We start from the raw sequence: 21081 nt of genomic DNA, 5'->3' as shown, positions 1-21081 counted from the left end.
TGTTGAGAAGATAGTGCACAACATCGAATTATTGAACACACATTGTATGTCAGTTTACAAAGACACATTGTATTTAGCAGACCGCTAATCGTACACTGCTTTGAAAATATTGAGAAACAAAAATATCGAAATATAAACGTAACGAAAACTTTATTTTAAAAACATTTTGTGTTGGAAAAAAATCTCTTCACTTGGTGTACTTCGTCTGCCAGTTTTTTTTGGATGTTGTAGGGTGTTGTAAGTTGTTGATGGATGTTGTAGGATGGTGTATGCTGTTGTTGAAATGTTGTTGGTAATATGTCCCACAGTACCACACTATTAATGAACACACTGGAAGCTAATACTTGTCAAGCTTTTGTCACGAAATCAGCGGGAATGTTAGTACACCATTGTACATCATTGTACACATCGTTTGCTCAACATTTCATACACCCACAGGATAGCATTTTAGTTTCTGATGAGATCTGTGAATAATTAACCTGCTAACCCACACGTTTAGCACGTCTAACGTATCAAACCCCACGTTTAACGTGCGGTATCCGCCAACCCCTCACAGGTTAGCAAACCACGTGACCGTGGCTTCCGGCGCGCCCTCGTCGTACCGGAAGCTGTCTGTGCCGTACATCCAGGCGCTCATGCGGACCTGCCCGCGGGAGGAGATGACCAGGTACCAGCTGAAGAGCTGGAGCTGCAGCTCGTACTCGTCCGGCGTCCTTGCCTTCTTGTCGCTGACATGGTCCAGGGCCTGGGCGTACACCGTCTCGCTCAGCAGGTCGGCGCGGATGTTGTTGGCCTGTGGGGGGACAAGGTCAAGGTTAGCTCACGGTAGGATGACAAGGTCAACGTGGAGCCCACGGTTGGATAACAAGGTCAACGTGTAGCCCACGGTAGGATGACAAGGTCAAGGTTAGCACTCGGTAGGATGACAAGGTCAACGTGTTGCCCACGGAATGACAAACACCCCCCCCCCCACCCCTTCCACGCCAGGACTAATCTAACTGTCAGGTCATGTGATAGTCCCAAGACCATAAATGTCCCAACAAGACCATGTTAGTATTAAGACCATAAATGTCCCAACAAGACCATGTAAGTATCAAGACCATAAATGTCATAAGAAAGTAATTGTCCCAAGGTCAGGATTATCCTAAGGTCATGAAAATAGATGAGGGTTTTACCGAGGGTATCATACATGGCACTTAACATCCGATATTTTTGTTCATGAACTCACCTGTGTGAAGAACGAACCAGCCAACGGGTCGAGTTCTATATTTAGACGAATGGAGGCACCGTGCTGAATGGCAAGTTCAAGGTCACGTGTTGAGCCCTGTATCGCGTCTCCAGGCGGGTCGACGGTTTTGAGTACCACGGTCCATGGTCGTGTGTCGACCATCCACTCCACTCGTCTTTTGATTGGCACGTTGATCTGAGGACATACAAAACATATGCAGGGGGTTTATGTACGTTATACGACGTAAGGTGTGGGCAACTATACGGTTATGTAAGATATATTTTCAGGATTAGTTTGAGACCTAATGTAAGGCCTAATGAGAGACCTAATGAGAGACCTAATGAGAGACCTATTGAGAGACCTAATGAGAGACCTAATGGGAGACCTAATGTGAGACCTATTGAGAGACCTAATGTGAGACCTATTGAGAGGCCTAATGTGAGACCTATTGAGAGGCCTAATGTGAGACCTATTGAGAGACCTAATGTGAAACCTAATGTAAGACCTAATGTGAGACCTAATGTAAGACCTAATGTGAAGCCACGTGTGAGACCTATTGAGAGACCTAATGTGAGGCCTAATGTGAGACCTAATGTGAGACCTATTGAGAGACCTATTGAGAGACCTATTGAGAGACCTAATGAGAGACCTAATGTGAGACCTATTGAGAGACCTATTGAGAGACCTAATGAGAGACCTATTGAGAGACCTATTGAGAGACCTAATGAGAGACCTATTGAGAGACCTATTGAGAGACCTATTGAGAGACCTATTGAGAGACCTATTGAGAGACCTATGAGAGACCTATTGAGAGACCTAATGAGAGACTTATTAAGAGACCTATTGAGAGACCTATTGAGAGACCTAATGAGAGACCTAATGAGAGACCTATTGAGAGACCTATTGAGAGACCTATTGAGAGACCTAATGAGAGACCTATTGAGAGACCTATTGAGAGACCTAATGATGACCTATTGAGAGACCTAATGAGAGACCTATTGAGAGACCTAATGAGAGACTTATTAAGAGACCTATTGAGAGACCTATTGAGAGACCTAATGAGAGACCTAATGAGAGACCTATTGAGAGACCTATTGAGAGACCTATTGAGAGACCTAATGAGAGACCTATTGAGAGACCTATTGAGAGACCTAATGATGACCTATTGAGAGACCTAATGAGAGACCTATTGAGAGACCTAATGAGAGACTTATTAAGAGACCTATTGAGAGACCTATTGAGACACCTAATGTGAGGCCTAATGAGAGACCTAATGAGAGACCTAATGAGAGACCTATTGAGAGACCTATTGAGAGACCTAATGATGACCTATTGAGAGACCTAATGAGAGACCTATTGAGAGACCTAATGAGAGACTTATTAAGAGACCTATTGAGAGACCTATTGAGACACCTAATGTGAGGCCTAATGAGGGACCTAATGAGAGACCTAATGAGAGACCTATTGAGAGACCTATTGAGAGACCTAATGAGAGACCTAATGAGAGACCTATTGAGAGACCTAATGAGAGACCTAATGTGAGGCCTAATGAGAGACCTAATGAGAGACCTAATGAGAGACCTATTGAGAGACTTATTGAGAGACCTAATGAGAGACCTATTGAGAGACCTAATGTGAGACCTAATATGAGACCTATTGAGAGACCGACCTTTCTATTGGCGTCAGTGCCAATGAGGTACTCGTGGGACTGGATTCTTCCTGTCGTGTGGACAATGCTGATCCTGACCCTCGTCATTCGCTCGATGATTCTGTAAATAGGATGGTGTTGGTTAGAGGTGTCTGTTGGAGGTGTTGGTTAGAGGTGTTTGGTGAAGGTGTTGGTTAAAGGTGTTGGTTAAAGGTGTTTGGTGAAGGTGTTGGTTAAAGGTGTTGGTTAAAGGTGTTTGGTGAAGGTGTTGGTTAGAGGTGTTTGGTGGAGGTGTTTGGTGGAGGTGTTTGGTGGAGGTGTTGGTTAAAGGTGTTGGTTAAAGGTGTTGGTTAGAGGTGTTGGTCGCAGGAGTTTGTTGATGGTGTTTTGTCGGAGGCATTAGCTGATGGTGTTTGTTGAAGTTGTAGATTAATGGTGTTTGGTGTTGCTAAATGGTGTTTGTTCGTGCTATTGGTTACAGGGTGTAGGTTAATGGTGTTTGTTGGAGTGTTAGCTATGCTAGACATAGGTTAATTGTGTTATGCTGAATATGTCCTTCTATTGTATTTTACTAGAGCCTTGTGTAGCAGCTAAAGCAGCCCATACACAGATTTTTTTTTATCTTAATAGACAAGGCCGTCCACCAAATGTGATATCAAACGTCATTTCTGAATGTTGTGGACCGTTCCACTTGACCTTTGTGTTGACCTATGACCCGACACTGACCTTGACGAGCCAGAGTCCTTGGCTAAAGTGATCTCGTTCAGGAGTTGAGCCGCCACCACCTGACCTTTGACCCGAATGTTGCTCACTTCCATGGCGATGTTGTCGTATCGCACGCGCACCCTGTGGCCCCGTCTAACGGCATTGATCAGGTCCTCCACCGACCCATGGACGGGGTAGCCGTTTTCGTCGTTGGTGTAGATGTGGCGCCAGCACACGTCGGCGTACCTGTAGGGTGGGGGGGGGGGGGGACGGGACCATGAAACACAGGGTAAAGAAGGACAAGTTTTGAACGTAGAATGTGAGGGTGACCCCAGGTGACCCCTGCCCAAGTCAGAGGTTACGGGGCTACTCGTGTCTAGTGTCCATCTTTTTTTTTTTTACAAAATTTAAGGTTAGCTTTCCCCAACCAACGTTTTAAAAGATCAGCCAATTCCATGTGATTTTAAAGCCATAGAGGGAGCCCTTCTCCCACACAGCTTTTCCCAAAAAAACAGACACATTCTCCCACACAATAAAATCCCCTTTCCCACACAGAGAAGCCCTGTTCGAGTGAAAGCCTTGTCCCAAATAGAAAGCCTTGTCCCCCACAAAAACCCTTGTCCCCCACATATTTTACAAACGAGTGGACCAACATCCAACTGACCAGTCCAGCGCGGCCGTGTCCGTGTTGTGCTTGTAGGCGACGTTCTTCTGTACTGACCAGCGGACATTGTCCCTGTGTCCAGTGTTGGACCAATAGGAGAACCACTTGTACGGCACGTGATGGAAGCTGATGTAGTTGTCTAGGTAGCTGGGGCATGATGGTATACAGGTGACATGATGGTATACAGGTGACATGATGGTATACAGGTGACATGATGGTATACAGGTGACATTATACAGGTGACGTGATGGTATACAGGGGACATTATACAGGTGACATGATGGTATACAGTTTACAGGTGACATGATGGTATACAGGGGACATTATACAGGTGACATTATACAGGTGACATGATGGTATACAGGTGACATGATGGTATACAGGTGACATGATGCAGGTGACATGATGGTATACAGGTGACATTATACAGGTGACATGATGGTATACAGGGGACATTATACAGGTGACATGATGGTATACAGTTTACAGGTGACATGATGGTATACAGGGGACATTATACAGGTGACATTATACAGGTGACATGATGGTATACAGGTGACATGATGGTATACAGGTGACATGATGCAGGTGACATGATGGTATACAGTTGACATTATACAGGTAACATGATGGTATACAGGTGACTTTATACAGGTGACATGATGGTATACAGGTGACATGATGGTATACAGGTGACATGATGGTATACAGGTGACATGATGGTATACAGGTGACATGATGGTATACAGGTGACATGATGGTATACAGGTGACATGATGTTATACAGGTGACATGATGGTATTCATGTGACATGATGGTATACAGTAATTAAGAATCTGCCCCTGACCTTTGACCCATATGCATGAGGTTCTGCCCACTGACCTCCCCGCTGACCGGGTCCAGCAGAACGTTGTGCAGGGGGAAGACGTACGGCTTGTCCCGCATGGACAGCAAGAGGTTCATGCACTTGGCCGCCTCGTGTAGCTGTCCTAGACTGGACTCTTTCAGTGGACAGCCGTCAAAGAAGTTGGAATAGATTGGCTCAGTGTTGGGGCCAATGTCCTGTAGACAGGTAATGCAATATCTCGCAGTACAGTCAACAACATAACTAGTATAATTGCTCAAGTAACTTCTTCCCTAGAGAACGAGAATACTGGTCGGCTTTGCTTTGGTCCATGTATTACCTTGACAAACTTTAAGACTGTTTTACCTTGACAAACCAGTCAATGGCGACCCGGAAGACGCTGGTGTTGTAGAGGTCACGCTCCGTCACGTGACCCGTGGTGCAGACGGCGTAGAAAAGCCAGGGGTCGCTCGTGTCAATATGGCTGCCGTTGTTAGCCAGTGCCCGCAAGGACTGGAAGCAAATCTGAAACAGGGAACATGTAGGGAACTGTGGGCTGGTTGGTGGGCTGGTTGGTGGGCTGGTTGGTGGGCTGGTGGGTGGGCTGGTGGGTGGGCTGGTGGGTGGGCTGGTGGGTGGGCTGGTTGGTGGGCTGGTTGGTGGGGGGTGGAAAAAATGTATTCTCGATGTTTACAGAGACCTTCACTATATCTTCATATGCCGAGGTCACAGAAACAAGTGAACTCTACTTCACTTGCCCCATAGACCGTCAGGTTTGAAAGGGAAACTTCACTCTTACTTTCAGGCAAAGAGAGTTAAAAATGTAAACATAAATTGTTATTGAATGGACTTTTCTTACAGCTTACATTGTGGCCAACACCTAGACGTGTTGTGACCAATACACGAATGTGGGACCCTCACAACAATGTGTGACACAAACAAAACTGTGTGTGGTGATCAACAGAAAGATGTGTGTGGCCCATAAAAAGTGGTGTTATCCACATTAAATGTGTGTGGTGACCCCACCAAAACGTATGTTTCCCACGAAAACGTGTGTTGCCCACACAGAACGTATGTAGCCCACACAAAACGTGTGTTGCCCACACAGAACGTGTGGTGACCCCCACCAAAACGTGTGTTGCCCACACAAAACGTGTGTTTCCCACACAAAACGTGTGTTGCCCACACAGAAGTGTGTGAGTCCTACCTCGTTGTCCCTACGGTTGATGTTGTCAGCCGGCAGCTGCAGGACGTGGTCCGGCATGTAGAGGTTGGCCTTGATGGAGTTGCCGGACATGGCCAATACGATCAGCTCCTTCTTGCTGCCCAGCGTGGTGTTGCCGTACTGGTCGTGTGAGTAGATCAGCTCCCAGCGCCGCTCACACACGTCTGGTGATATGGAAGGTGGGTTAGTGGGCGTGTCATGGGCGGCGTCACAAGTTTGTGGGTTAGTGGGCGTGTCGTGGTCGGTGTCACAAGTTCGTGGGTTAGTGGGCGTGTCATGTGCGGTGTCATATTGGTGGGTTAGTGGCGTGTCATGGGCGGTGTCATTTTGCTGGGTTAGTGGGCGTGGCATGGGCGGCGTCACAAGTTCGTGGGTTAGTGGACGTGTCATGGGCGGCGTCACAAGTTCGTGGGTTAGTGGGCGTGTCATGGGCGGTGTCATATTGGTGGGTTAGTGGGCGTGTCATGGGCGGTGTCATATTGCTGGGTTAGTGGGCGTGTCATGGGCGGTGTCATATTGGTGGGTTAGTGGGCGTGTCATGGGCGGTGTCATATTGCTGGGTTAGTGGGCGTGTCATGGGCGGTGTCATATTGCTGGGTTAGTGGGCGTGTTATGGGCGGTGTCATATTGGTGGGTTAGTGGGCGTGTTATGGGCGGTGTCATATTGCTGGGTTAGTGGGCGTGTCATGGGCGGTGTCGTGTTGCTGGTTTAGGGGGCATGTCATGGGGATCAAAATTTCTCTACGATCTGCCAGTGGGCGTGTAATGGGTGTAAACCATAGTCAAATAAACTCCTAACTTATTTAGAGTATCTGACAAACTTCTGACCTACTTAGGATAACTAACAAACTCCTGACCTAGTAAGGAAAACTGACAAACTCCTGACCTACTGAGGATAACTGAAAAACTTCTGACCTACTTAGGATAAATGACAAACTGCTGACCTACTTAGATAACTGACAAACTCCTGACTTACTCAATAATGCGTTTGTGGCTGACCTGGCCTCGGTCACGTGACACAAGCTGGCGATGAGGAGGGTGAGCAGTGCCAGAGACATTCTGTTGGCCGGAGACTGGTACTGGGAAGGTCAAGGTCGTTTAGTGTTGTACTTGCTTTATTTAGCTGCTCTTGTCGGTACACACAAAAGTTCAAGGTCACCGTTAAGTTTCTTTCAATGTGCTAGTGGGTAGAATAAAAAAAATATTTCGAGCTATTCGGTGAAATCGTCCTAGTTGGTCGATGTTAAAATAGAATTTTTTTTATAACAACAGAAACACGAATAGCTGGGATCTTGACATGGACCAACTCAACCTTCTGCCCGTGGGTGGGTAAGATCTAGATTTGTAAATACAATTTAATAAAATGATATGAACGAAAACAAAAGTAAGGTTGTTTTTTTTTTACTTGCAGATCACACTTCAACCTCATTCACAATAATAAACCAATTCTTGCATTACAGTAAACATTTTATGTCAATTTCATATTTTAATTTTTAAATTTATGTTTATTATAAAACAGAGCCTCTAGTTGAACAAAAAAAGTTTTAGAATCAACTTTAGAAAATTTTAAAATAAAGTTATATTTTCGGAGTGTTGAGCATTTGCACAGTTGGTCGTAGTCCAGTTGGCGATCTTCCGTGTTAGGGAACATGGGGAACATGGGGGGCATGGGGAACATGGGGGGCATGGGGAACATGGGGGACATGGGGGGCATGGGGAACATGGGGAACATGGGGGGCATGGGGAACATGGGGGGCATGGGGAACATGGGGGACATGGGGAACATGGGGGACATGGGGAACATGGGGGGCATGGGGGGCATGGGGAACATGGGGGGCATGGGGAACATGGGGGGCATGGGGAACATGGGGGACATGGGGAACATGGGGGACATGGGGAACATGGGGGGCATGGGGGGCATGGGGAACATGGGGGGCATGGGGAACATGGGGGACATGGGGGGCATGGGGAACATGGGGGGCATGGGGAACATGGGGGGCATGGGGAACATGGGGAACATGGGGGGCATGGGGAACATGGGGGGCATGGGGAACATGGGGGACATGGGGAACATGGGGGACATGGGGAACATGGGGGGCATGGGGGGCATGGGGAACATGGGGGGCATGGGGAACATGGGGGGCATGGGGAACATGGGGGACATGGGGAACATGGGGGACATGGGGAACATGGGGGGCATGGGGGGCATGGGGAACATGGGGGGCATGGGGAACATGGGGGACATGGGGGGCATGGGGAACATGGGGGGCATGGGGAACATGGGGGGCATGGGGAACATGGGGAACATGGGGGGCATGGGGAACATGGGGGGCATGGGGAACATGGGGGACATGGGGAACATGGGGGACATGGGGAACATGGGGGGCATGGGGGGCATGGGGAACATGGGGGGCATGGGGAACATGGGGGACATGGGGAACATGGGGGACATGGGGAACATGGGGAACATGGGGGGCATGGGGAACATGGGGGGCATGGGGAACATGGGGGACATGGGGAACATGGGGGACATGGGGAACATGGGGGACATGGGGGGCATGGGGAACATGGGGAACATGGGGGGCATGGGGAACATGGGGAACATGGGGAACATGGGGGGCATGGGGAACATGGGGAACATGGGGAACATGGGGAACATGGGGAACATGGGGGACATGGGGAACATGGGGGACATGGGGAACATGGGGGACATGGGGAACATGGGGAACATGGGGGGCATGGGGAACATGGGGGGCATGGGGAACATGGGGGACATGGGGAACATGGGGGACATGGGGAACATGGGGAACATGGGGGGCATGGGGACCATGGGGAACATGGGGAACATGGGGAACATGGGGAACATGGGGGGCATGGGGAACATGGGGGACATGGGGAACATGGGGAACATGGGGAACATGGGGGGCATGGGGAACATGGGGGGCATGGGGAACATGGGGGACATGGGGAACATGGGGGACATGGGGAACATGGGGAACATGGGGAACATGGGGGACATGGGGAACATGGGGGACATGGGGAACATGGGGGACATGGGGAACATGGGGGACATGGGGGACATGGGGGGCATGGGGAACATGGGGGACATGGGGAACATGGGGGGCATGGGGAACATGGGGGACATGGGGGGCATGGGGAACATGGGGGGCATGGGGGGCATGGGGAACATGGGGGGCATGGGGAACATGGGGGGCATGGGGGGCATGGGGGGCATGGGGAACATGGGGGGCATGGGGAACATGGGGGACATGGGGGGCATGGGGAACATGGGGAACATGGGGGACATGGGGGACATGGGGGACATGGGGGGCATGGGGAACATGGGGGACATGGGGGACATGGGGGACATGGGGGGCATGGGGAACATGGGGGGCATGGGGGGCATGGGGAACATGGGGAACATGGGGGGCATGGGGAACATGGGGAACATGGGGGACATGGGGAACATGGGGGACATGGGGGGCATGGGGAACATGGGGAACATGGGGGGCATGGGGGACATGGGGGACATGGGGAACATGGGGGACATGGGGAACATGGGGGGCATGGGGAACATGGGGGACATGGGGGGCATGGGGAACATGGGGGGCATGGGGAACATGGGGGACATGGGGGGCATGGGGAACATGGGGGACATGGGGGGCATGGGGAACATGGGGGACATGGGGGGCATGGGGAACATGGGGGGCATGGGGAACATGGGGAACATGGGGGGCATGGGGAACATGGGGGACATGGGGAACATGGGGGACATGGGGAACATGGGGGACATGGGAGTAGTATATTAGGTCCCTTTTGATTATTATTTTTGGCGGAGCAGGTGGTGGGAAGGCGCAAAGGTTATATAGTAAAATACTCGGAGCAGGATGCGCAGCCTGCCGCAGCCTGCCGCAAAGACATATAGTAAAATACTACGCCAGCTGCCGCAGGGTGGTGGAGCAGGATGCGCAGGATGCGCAAAGACATATAGTAAAATACTACGCCAACTGGTGTTGGCGGAGCAGTGAAGGGTGAGTCACCTTTTGGTGACCTTGTGACGTAATCATTGACCTTGTGACGTAATTAGTAACATTATGACGTCATCATTGTCCTAGTTACGTAATTTTAATGTGTTTTTTAATTAGTTTTAATGAGTTTTTTAAATTTTAATTAATTTTTGACCTAGTTACGTAATTTTATTGTTTTTTAATTAATTTGATTTTAATTACTTTGTTTGTGTTTTGTTTGTTTATTTTTAATAAGTTTAATTAATTCGATTTTTTATTTATTTTGTATTTGTTTGATTTTAACTTTTTAATTATTTTTATTTTGTTTATTTTTAATTTAATTATTTTATTTTTAATAAGTTTAATTAATTTGATTTTTATTTATTTTGTATCTAGTTACGTAATTTTAATTTTATTTTATAATTAGTTTGAATTTTTATTGACTAGTTATGTAATTTAATTACTTTGAGTGTTTAATTAGTTTGTTTACTTGTTGTTTAATTTAATTACTTTGTTTATATTGTGTAATTTTTATTGACCTAGTTACGTAATTTTAATGAGTTTTTTAATGAGTTTGAATTTAATTTTTTGTAATTAGTTAAATTATTATTAACTAGTTACGTAATTTGATTATTTGTTTACTTTGTTGTTTAATTTGTTGGTTTGTTTATTTGCTTGTATGTATGTTTTAAATAAAAGGCTAACACTAGCGTGGACTTTGTATAGGGACCATTCAGCAACACAACGAACGGTTACCGAAAATAGAACATTCATTTAACCACATCTGTTACTTAGCGATCCGCGATCCTTTGTTTTTGACACGCGCTCCCCATTTTTTAATGGGAATGTATTGATCGCACCTACGGGCCATCACACCTAATTAATTTGGTCATGCATCGTGGGTTTTTCCCCGCTCGATTTGACGGGTCATGATGATTTATGTGGGTTCGCGAAGCGATCCCACCGGGGGGTATGGTAATTAACGACGTACATTAAGTGGCTTTCCGCGAAGCACTTAGGTCATTATCCAACAGCTGTTGTGCGACAGCTGGTGGTGTAATTACGCTGAGCAATCGTATAAATGACCGCGAAAATTGTGTTCTAATCACTTCGACTTCACACTCCGAACCAAGCTTCACCGCGACTTATCCAGCCTGCGACCTCTGTTGACTCCTGAGACTAACCCACGCCAGCTTTATCAACCATCACATCTACCTAACCCTCCACGGACCACATCTTTTGTGCGTGTTTATTCTATTAAAGGTAAGGTTAATATTACTTTTGTTTTAAGGGTGCTAACCCCATTAAAATCAAATCTTATTAAATAAGTAGTCACAGGTATTTAATTTTGTATCGTACACCGAGGTAAGGTTAATAGTACGTATTGTTTTAAGGGAGCTAACCCCATTAAAATCAAATCTTATTAAATAAGTAGTCACATGTATTTACTTTACTTTTTGTATCGCACACCGAGGTAAGGTTAATAGTACGTATTGTTTTAAGGAAACTAACCAATTAAAATAACCTTTAAATAAACATGTATCTAAATAAGTAGGCAACTGTATTCCTTTTTAGTGTACAACCGAGTCATCGACACAACCACTGACCCTATTGAGCTACCCACCCATCCCCGATCCATCCACTGAACCAAAGGATCCAACGACATCCAACTTCACAACCCCAGATCGAACTTAGACGTTCAAACAAACCCATAGGTACGTTTCATTTTTAATTTAGTTTTTGTTTTAAGTATGTTTTTTTATGTTATGTATTTTATTTTATGTATTTATTTTATTTTTTTTCTACAGCCAGCGACCAAGCCAGTCATTCAACAGTTCCACACACTAGACACCACGTCAATAATGGAAGCCGCCCAACCTACCAGCCACCCAGCCATGTCCTGTAACAAGTGTGACATATGCGAGCGGGTATTCACCCGCAGAAACGATTTGACAAGACATCAAGACTCTGCACACGGACGACAAAGACATCCCTGCACAACATGCGGGAAAGTATTTACAAGACTAAGTAATTTGACAAGACACTATAAGACAGCACACAACAACCAAACATCACCGACCGACACCCCATCACCAACCAACAGACAAACACACCAATCCACATCTGTGACCGACACACATACTCCCCAACCCCCATCAGCGAGTCAAACAGATCACACTGAGACCAACACTAGCCCCTTAAAACGACATACGACGTATGACGACATAACAAACAACAAACGCGTAAAGACTAACAACGACAGTAACCTTAATTCACACACCACTAGTTTTCCTGTAGACGACCTTAGGGGAGATGCAGTAGACTTACACCCGACCACAGACAAAGCTTCACCCACATGCCTTCTTACAGACATTCCTGACTTTATTAAACATAATCACGCCATTAACATGTTACAACAGGATTCAAATTCAAAACCCTACACAGACAATTTTTCCTTTTTTAGATGTTTAGCCACACATTTAGGAGCATCCATAATAAATCTTAGAAAGCCAACATTAAAACTCGCGAAACAGTGGCAGGCGTACCAAGGTCTCGGGACCTTGGATAATTTTAGTGGGGTTAGGTTGGTCGAAATTCCCCTCTTAGAGTCCTGTTTTAGTGTAAATATTGAGCTTTTTGAATTTAACGAAAACCAGATCCTTTCTCCGAAAATTAGAAGTAGTGATAGGTTTAGGGAGACTGTGTATCTTTTATTTTTTCAAAATCAGTTTATGTACATTAATAATATAGGTGGGGCGGGTCACGCTTTCGCGTGTTCTGTGTGTAACAAATTATGGCCCACCGTTAAACAATTAAACAGACACGTGAAAGGGTGTAATGGGGGGAAACCCGTAGATAGGTATAAGGGAGGGGTTTATCAGACACAGCAAACAATCTGGGAGTTTTTAGCGTCCTATGGTGTAGTTGTAGATAGTAACTTTGTTTATCCCTTCAGAGCAACTTACGATTTCGAATGCTATTTCGACCATACCGAGTTACCCACGTTAGGTAGAGTTACAAAAAGCGTTGCCAAACACGTGCCTTTGTCTTGCTCTGTAGCCTCAAACGTAGATGGGTTCGTCGAACCCATCTGTTTTATTTCGACTGGTGACCCTCAAGAATTAGTGACTAGAGTTATTGACAGACTCCACATAATTGCTGAGGCAGCTTATGGAATTTTGAAAAAACAGTTCGAGCCTGTTTTTAAGCAAATCAGGAAGTTATTTCCACCTAAAGCTAGGGGTAGTGATAATAAGTCGAACGACAAAGGGTTTGATAGGTTTCTTAGCGGTAGATTAGACGAGTATTTGCGACTAATGCCAGTTATAGGGTTTAATTCAGGAAAATATGATATAAATCTCGTTAAGCCGTATTTTATTCAGTACTTTTTAGCTTATTCAAACACAGAAGAGGGGTTAGAGGAGGGACCTAGATCTAGTTGTAACGATGATGAAGACGACGTAGAAGATAAACAAACACCGTTTAAATATGTAGTTAAAAGAAATAATAATTTTATGTGTATATCAACAAATAAATTAAAGTTCTTAGATATAGTTAATTATCTAGCACCAGGGTTTAGCTATAGTAAATACCTCGCCGCATATAATGTTAAAGAGACCAAGGGATTTTTTCCGTACGAATATGTCAAAAATTTAGCCGTCTTAGATGAAACGTCTTTACCTCCGCATTCGGCCTTTTTTTCATCATTAAAAAATTGTAACATTTCAGAAGAGGAGTACGCGACGTGTAGCCAAATTTGGGTAGAGAAGGGGATGCAAACGTTTAAAGATTATCTTATTTGGTATAACAATCTCGATGTAAAACCGTTTATCGAAGCGCTCGAGCAGCAAACTAATTTTTACAAAAATTTAGGGGTTGATATTTTTAAAGACGCGATTTCTGTCCCGGGGGTAACCTTAAAATACTTATTCAAAACACTTCCCGAAAACGTTTCTTTTTCTTTGTGTTCCGAGCGCGAATCAGAGTTACATAAAACAATCCGAAATAATATCGTAGGGGGCCCCTCCATTATTTTTCATAGACATCACGAAAAGGGTGAAACGTTCATTAGGGGGAATAGTAATAAGGTGGTACAGGCAATTAAGGGGTACGACGCAAACGCGCTTTATTTATGGTCTTTAATGCAAAAAATGCCGACGGGATTTCCGATTATCAGAAATAGTGAGGAGGGGTTTAGACCGCGTAAAGCGAATCATTATGGGGAACAGGCCTTTCAGTGGTTATCGTGGGTTTCAAAAACAAAGGGGGTAACTTTAAAAACAGCGTTTAACGGGGGTGAAGTTAGCTTAGGATCACGCCATATAAGAGTAGACGGGTGGGACGCGAACAGTCGAACCGTTTATCAGTTCCATGGCTGCCTCTTTCATGGACACCCCGACTGCCCCTTAACCAAAGACCGAACAGTAAATCCTATTAGTAACAGACCCTTGACAGAGTTATTTAAAAAGACAAACGAAATTACGAAGTACCTTACCGAGACTGTTGACGTTAAAGTCGTAGAAATGTGGGAATGTGAGTGGGGGAACCAGAAAAAAATGAACCCAACTATTAAAGACTATTTAAACTCTATTGACAAATCACAAAAGACAGCGACACCGACCTATGGTAAGAAATGGCCCCTGACTGAAAAACAGATCATCGATTCTGTTTTAGACGACTCGTGTTTTGGACTGATAGAATGCGACATTAAAGTACCGGATAGTTTAAGAGAACATTTTAGTGAGATGACACCTATTTTTAAAAATACGGACGTTACGCGCGACGACATCGGACCGTTTATGAGACAATACGCGATCGATAACAACTTATTAACTAGCGGTAGACGGACTTTAATCGGTAGCTTTACAGGGGAGAAAATTTTATTAGCGACCCCCCTTTTAAAGTGGTATTTAAATCATGGGTTGGTGGTAACTAAAATTTATCAAGTCGTTGAATATAATCCGGTTGCATGTTTTAAGACATTTGGGGATACAGTTTCAGACGCGCGAAGAAAGGGGGACATAGACGACAAATACGCAATAACTAGTGAAACAATGAAATTGTTAGGAAACGCGGCATACGGTAAAACTTTGACGGATAAAACACGACATGCGGACATGACCTACTGTAGTGATAGGGATACAGGGGATTGTATTAATAATCCACGATTTAAAAAAATGACAAAACTTACCGACGCTGTTTACGAAGTAGAAACGTTAAAAAAGAAGATAGTTTGGGATCTCCCTCTTCAGATAGGTTTTTTCGTTTATCAGTACGCGAAACTTAGAATGTTAGAATTTTATTATGACTTTATAGACAAATATATAGATAGAACCGACTTTCAGCTATGTGAGATGGACACGGACAGTTTATACTTAGCCTTAAGTACCGATGACTTGTTAAAAGCCGTTAGACCGGGACTAGAACACGAGTTTTTTGACATTTACGACAAATGGTTCCCCTCAGAAGTATGCGACTCACATAGACCACAATTTATAAGCGGCAAAGGCACGGTAGATAGTCATTGTCTGGGGTGTAGGGCTAGGAAAATTTATGAAAAAAGAACACCGGGGTTGTTTAAGCTAGAATATGAAGGGGATGGGATGGTATCTTTATGTAGTAAGACGTACCACTGTTTTGGCGAGTATAATAAAACATCAACCAAAGGATTATCTAAAAATCACAACACACTAGGCAAAGAATCTTTCATGCAGGTCCTCACAACAAAGGAACCAAGTGGTGGGACAAACACAGGGTTCAGAGCATACAACACGGGGATATACACTTACACCCAACACAGAAACTCACTTTCTTACTTTTACATTAAAAGACAAGTAGACGCAGACAATGTCACAACATCTCCCCTAGACATATAAGACCCTTTAGTTTACCAACCATGACTTTAACGAGACTTTAATGTAAATATGTAAATAAGACAGAACCATGACGGTATGCTGATGGGGTTGTTTTTATTCAATAAAAACTTATGATATAAACGATCTTTTTTAAATTTTTGATGTGAGTTATTGTTTTGTTACTTGTCCCTGAAAGTTATGTAACTCGGTATCCTGTATAAGATGTATGACTGGAATCAAAATCAACCATTTAAAATACTGGATCCGAGTTGGAAACCGCTCTTTACGGTATTGATCGATAGCCCACCCAGGTGTGGTATTCAGGGAATACTATAAACACCGCCGTATAAGAACCCTATACCATGTCCGGTGAATGTTTTTGTCTTCAGTGCTGTGGATGGGATTCCCGTGAGAGCACGGGAATGTCGGATCAAACGGAAACGGGTCTTGATATTGGACCCGAGGAAGTGAGATTGTATCCTGTACAGATGATCAGTACCTTTCATGAGACTAATCAAGGGGAGATGAATCTAGGTTATGAGAGAGTGTTTGTACAGCGACCTATAGGTGGAACCTTTATTGAGCCCCTTGATGAGACACCACCACCACCCAACCCAGCTTCTGACAGGGACAGTGACATCAGGTTCCATGATGAGGAGGAAAGGTTGCAAACATTTTCGGGGTGTTGGTCCGACGTCTACCCGGTCGACCCTATCAGTTTGGCTAAAAATGGTTTTATCTTCATTGGACCTGGTGACCTTGTCAAGTGTATTTTCTGTTTGAATACGTTGAGGGGTTGGGAAACGGGTGACGTGGTAGAAGAAGAACATCGACGCTATTATCCAGACTGTCCTTTTGTACGGGCTGCACACACACACACACACACACACACACACACACACACACACACACACACACACACAATCAGGAGTTGTTTTAAGTAAATAAAATTTTTATATACATTTAAATGCTCTTTTGTGATTAATTGTAATAGCTGATTAAAAGGTGTGACAACTTTCCCATCCAACTTTGAAATCCTACGCAGTCAAAACATCGGTGTAAGTTATACACCGCAAACCAAACTTTTTCACTCAAACCAAAAAGCTCTCACATACACACACACACACACACACACACACACACACCCTCAGAAAACGAACTGGTAAAGACAAAAACAATATTACATCGGGAAAACTTCACCGACCCTAGTATAAATTCTATCCGCAAAAACTCCAAGACATGAATGGACAGAGTTTGAAACATGCGTCGGTGAAAACTTCACCGACCTTAGTATGAACTCGACTGTCAACAATTCCTAAACATACATGTAACAACTTTGAAACCTACCTAGGTGAAAACTTCACCGACCCTAGTATACATTCTACCCACAACAATTCCAAGAACATGTATGTACCAACATGCCTCGGTGTTAACAAAACTCCCTCGACTCTAGTGTAAACTCTACCCCTAACAATTCCTAAACATGTATGGTCTAGCTTCGAACCCTGCCTCGGTGAAAACTTCACCGACCCTAGTATAGACTCTACACCAACCCCTTCCAAAACATCGTGTACCAACATCACTCGGTGAAAACTTCATCGAGCCTAGTATGAACACGGCCCACCCCAATTCCTAAAACATGCCTGTATCAACTTTGTAACCTGCCTCGGTGAAAACTTCACCGACCCTAGTTTGAAACCTACCAACTCCAAAGCATGCATGTAACAACTTTGAACCAAGCCATGGTGAAACCAAAACCATACCACCCTAGTATAAACTCTACACCTAGCAATTCTTAAACATGTATGGTTCGAGTTCAAAACCAACCTCGGTGAAAACTTCACCGACCCTCGTATAAACTCTACACCTAGTAATTCTTAAACATGTATGGTTCGAGTTCAAAACCAACCTCGGTGAAAACTTCACCGACCCTCGTATAAACTCTACACCTAGTAATTCTTAAACATGTATGGTTCGAGTTCAAAACCAACCTCGGTGAAAACTTCACCGACCCTCGTATAAACTCTACACCTAGTAATTCTTAAACATGTATGGTTCGAGTTCAAAACCAACCTCGGTGAAAACTTCACCGACCCTCGTATAAACTCTACACCAACCAACAACAAAACATTGCCTCGGTGAAAACCAAAAACCTATGATACTGTCCGTATAACTGTTAGTGAAAAGCACGGGATCCAACCGGGGGGAAAAAATCAATTAACGTGGTAACAGATGTTCCCACACTTAACGCTGGCTTCGCGGAAAGCCACTTAATGTACGTCGTTAATTACCATACCCCCCGGTGGGATCGCTTCGCGAACCCACATAAATCATCATGACCCGTCAAATCGAGCGGGGAAAAACCCACGATGCATGACCAAATTAATTAGGTGTGATGGCCCGTAGGTGCGATCAATACATTCCCATTAAAAAATGGGGAGCGCGTGTCAAAAACAAAGGATCGCGGATCGCTAAGTAACAGATGTGGTTAAATGAATGTTCTATTTTCGGTAACCGTTCGTTGTGTTGCTGAATGGTCCCTATACAAAGTCCACGCTAGTGTTAGCCTTTTATTTAAAACATACATACAAGCAAATAAACAAACCAACAAATTAAACAACAAAGTAAACAAATAATCAAATTACGTAACTAGTTAATAATAATTTAACTAATTACAAAAATTAAATTCAAACTCATTAAAAAACTCATTAAAATTACGTAACTAGGTCAATAAAAATTACACAATATAAACAAAGTAATTAAATTAAACAACAAGTAAACAAACTAATTAAACACTCAAAGTAATTAAATTACATAACTAGTCAATAAAAATTCAAACTAATTATAAAATAAAATTAAAATTACGTAACTAGATACAAAATAAATAAAAATCAAATTAATTAAACTTATTAAAAATAAAATAATTAAATTAAAAATAAACAAAATAAAAATAATTAAAAAGTTAAAATCAAACAAATACAAAATAAATAAAAAATCGAATTAATTAAACTTATTAAAAATAAACAAACAAAACACAAACAAAGTAATTAAAATCAAATTAATTAAAAAACAATAAAATTACGTAACTAGGTCAAAAATTAATTAAAATTTAAAAAACTCATTAAAACTAATTAAAAACACATTAAAATTACGTAACTAGGTCAATGATGACGTCATAATGTTACTAATTACGTCACAAGGTCAATGATTACGTCACAAGGTCACCAAAAGGTGACTCACCCTTCACTGCTCCGCCAACACCAGTTGGCGTAGTATTTTACTATATGTCTTTGCGCATCCTGCGCATCCTGCTCCACCACCCTGCGGCAGCTGGCGTAGTATTTTACTATATGTCTTTGCGGCAGGCTGCGGCAGGCTGCGCATCCTGCTCCGAGTATTTTACTATATAACCTTTGCGCCTTCCCACCACCTGCTCCGCCAAAAATAATAATCAAAAGGGACCTAATATACTACTCATGGGGGGCATGGGGAACATGGGGGCATGGGGGGCATGGGGAACATGGGGGACATGGGGAACATGGGGGGCATGGGGGGCATGGGGAACATGGGGGGCATGGGGAACATGGGGGACATGGGGAACATGGGGGGCATGGGGAACATGGGGGACATGGGGAACATGGGGGACATGGGGGACATGGGGGGCATGGGGAACATGGGGGGCATGGGGGACATGGGGGGCATGGGGGGCATGGGGGACATGGGGGGCATGGGGGGCATGGGGAACATGGGGGGCATGGGGAACATGGGGGACATGGGGGACATGGGGGACATGGGGGACATGGGGGACATGGGGGGCATGGGGGGCATGGGGAACATGGGGGGCATGGGGAACATGGGGGGCATGGGGAACATGGGGGACATGGGGAACATGGGGGACATGGGGGACATGGGGGACATGGGGGGCATGGGGGGCATGGGGAACATGGGGGGCATGGGGAACATGGGGGGCATGGGGAACATGGGGGACATGGGGAACATGGGGAACATGGGGGGCATGGGGAACATGGGGAACATGGGGGGCATGGGGAACATGGGGGGCATGGGGGGCATGGGGAACATGGGGAACATGGGGGACATGGGGAACATGGGGGACATGGGGGGCATGGGGAACATGGGGAACATGGGGGACATGGGGAACATGGGGGGCATGGGGAACATGGGGAACATGGGGGGCATGGGGAACATGGGGGACATGGGGGACATGGCTGTGACCCCAAATAGGCCAGTTGGGCATTTTCTTTTCACAACAATGGTCAACGTTATTATTCTCTTTATGTTGAGGTTGAATCACATGAACAGCCTAGCCTAAATATTATCTACATCACTTCAAAAGTCAACTCACCTTATCGTCCCAATCTAAACACAAAAGTCGTGGCTCAAACAGCTGTAGTAAAAATGTAATCCTTCTAATTGCCGCACTAGAAAAAACTTTTTTTACAGGAGCGAACACCTTTGATGACGTATATGACTTAATTAAAAGTGTGTGGTATCAAACCAGTTTACTTATGTCTGTAGAACGTCTCCCGATATATGGCGTTAGTCTCAAACTCAAAGACAAACGGGCCAAAAATAATTCTTCTAGTAAACTGTAAGCTATGTGTGACGTGGATTGTTTCCACATTCAATAATTCCAATAGAGAGTTGTATATCATCTATCATTGTGGCAGCTAGGCTAGGGACGGGCGGGGGGGGGGGGGGGGGGGGTGTCGCTTGTCACTTTACGTCAGGTCTCATTGTTGTACACAAATTCCGCAAAAATCGTCAATCATCGCAAATATTTCCCGTCCCAATCCTACCTTTAGTGCCCGTCCCACCTTAATCGCCCCACACCTCCCTTGACTGACAGGTGTGTTTGTTGAGTAAGTTCTCCCGGCTGAGTGAAGA

The 21081-nt window shown here is 44.8% G+C and overlaps 1 protein-coding gene across 1 annotated transcript; it reads right to left on the bottom strand.

The window, feature by feature from the left end:
- Window positions 1–391: 391 nt before the first annotated feature.
- Window positions 392–20793, bottom strand: LOC131956098 (uncharacterized). Its single transcript, XM_059320503.1, has 10 exons — window positions 20540–20793; window positions 7291–7494; window positions 6297–6478; window positions 5456–5614; window positions 5093–5307; window positions 4246–4392; window positions 3603–3827; window positions 2898–2997; window positions 1229–1423; window positions 392–793 (listed from the first exon to the last, which is right to left on the bottom strand). The coding sequence occupies exons 2-10, from the start codon at window positions 7370–7372 to the stop codon at window positions 551–553; spliced, it is 1548 nt and encodes a 515-aa protein (XP_059176486.1). The 5' UTR covers window positions 7373–7494; window positions 20540–20793; the 3' UTR covers window positions 392–550.
- Window positions 20794–21081: the final 288 nt, after the last annotated feature.

The sequence above is a fragment of the Physella acuta genome, unplaced genomic scaffold, assembly GCF_028476545.2.
Source record: "Physella acuta isolate Inbredline_101_S28 unplaced genomic scaffold, ASM2847654v3 ptg001126l, whole genome shotgun sequence".
In the NCBI taxonomy this organism is placed as follows: Eukaryota; Metazoa; Mollusca; class Gastropoda; family Physidae; genus Physella; species Physella acuta.
Note: the sequence above shows the minus strand (reverse complement) of the source record. Positions and strands in the feature narration are given on the sequence as shown.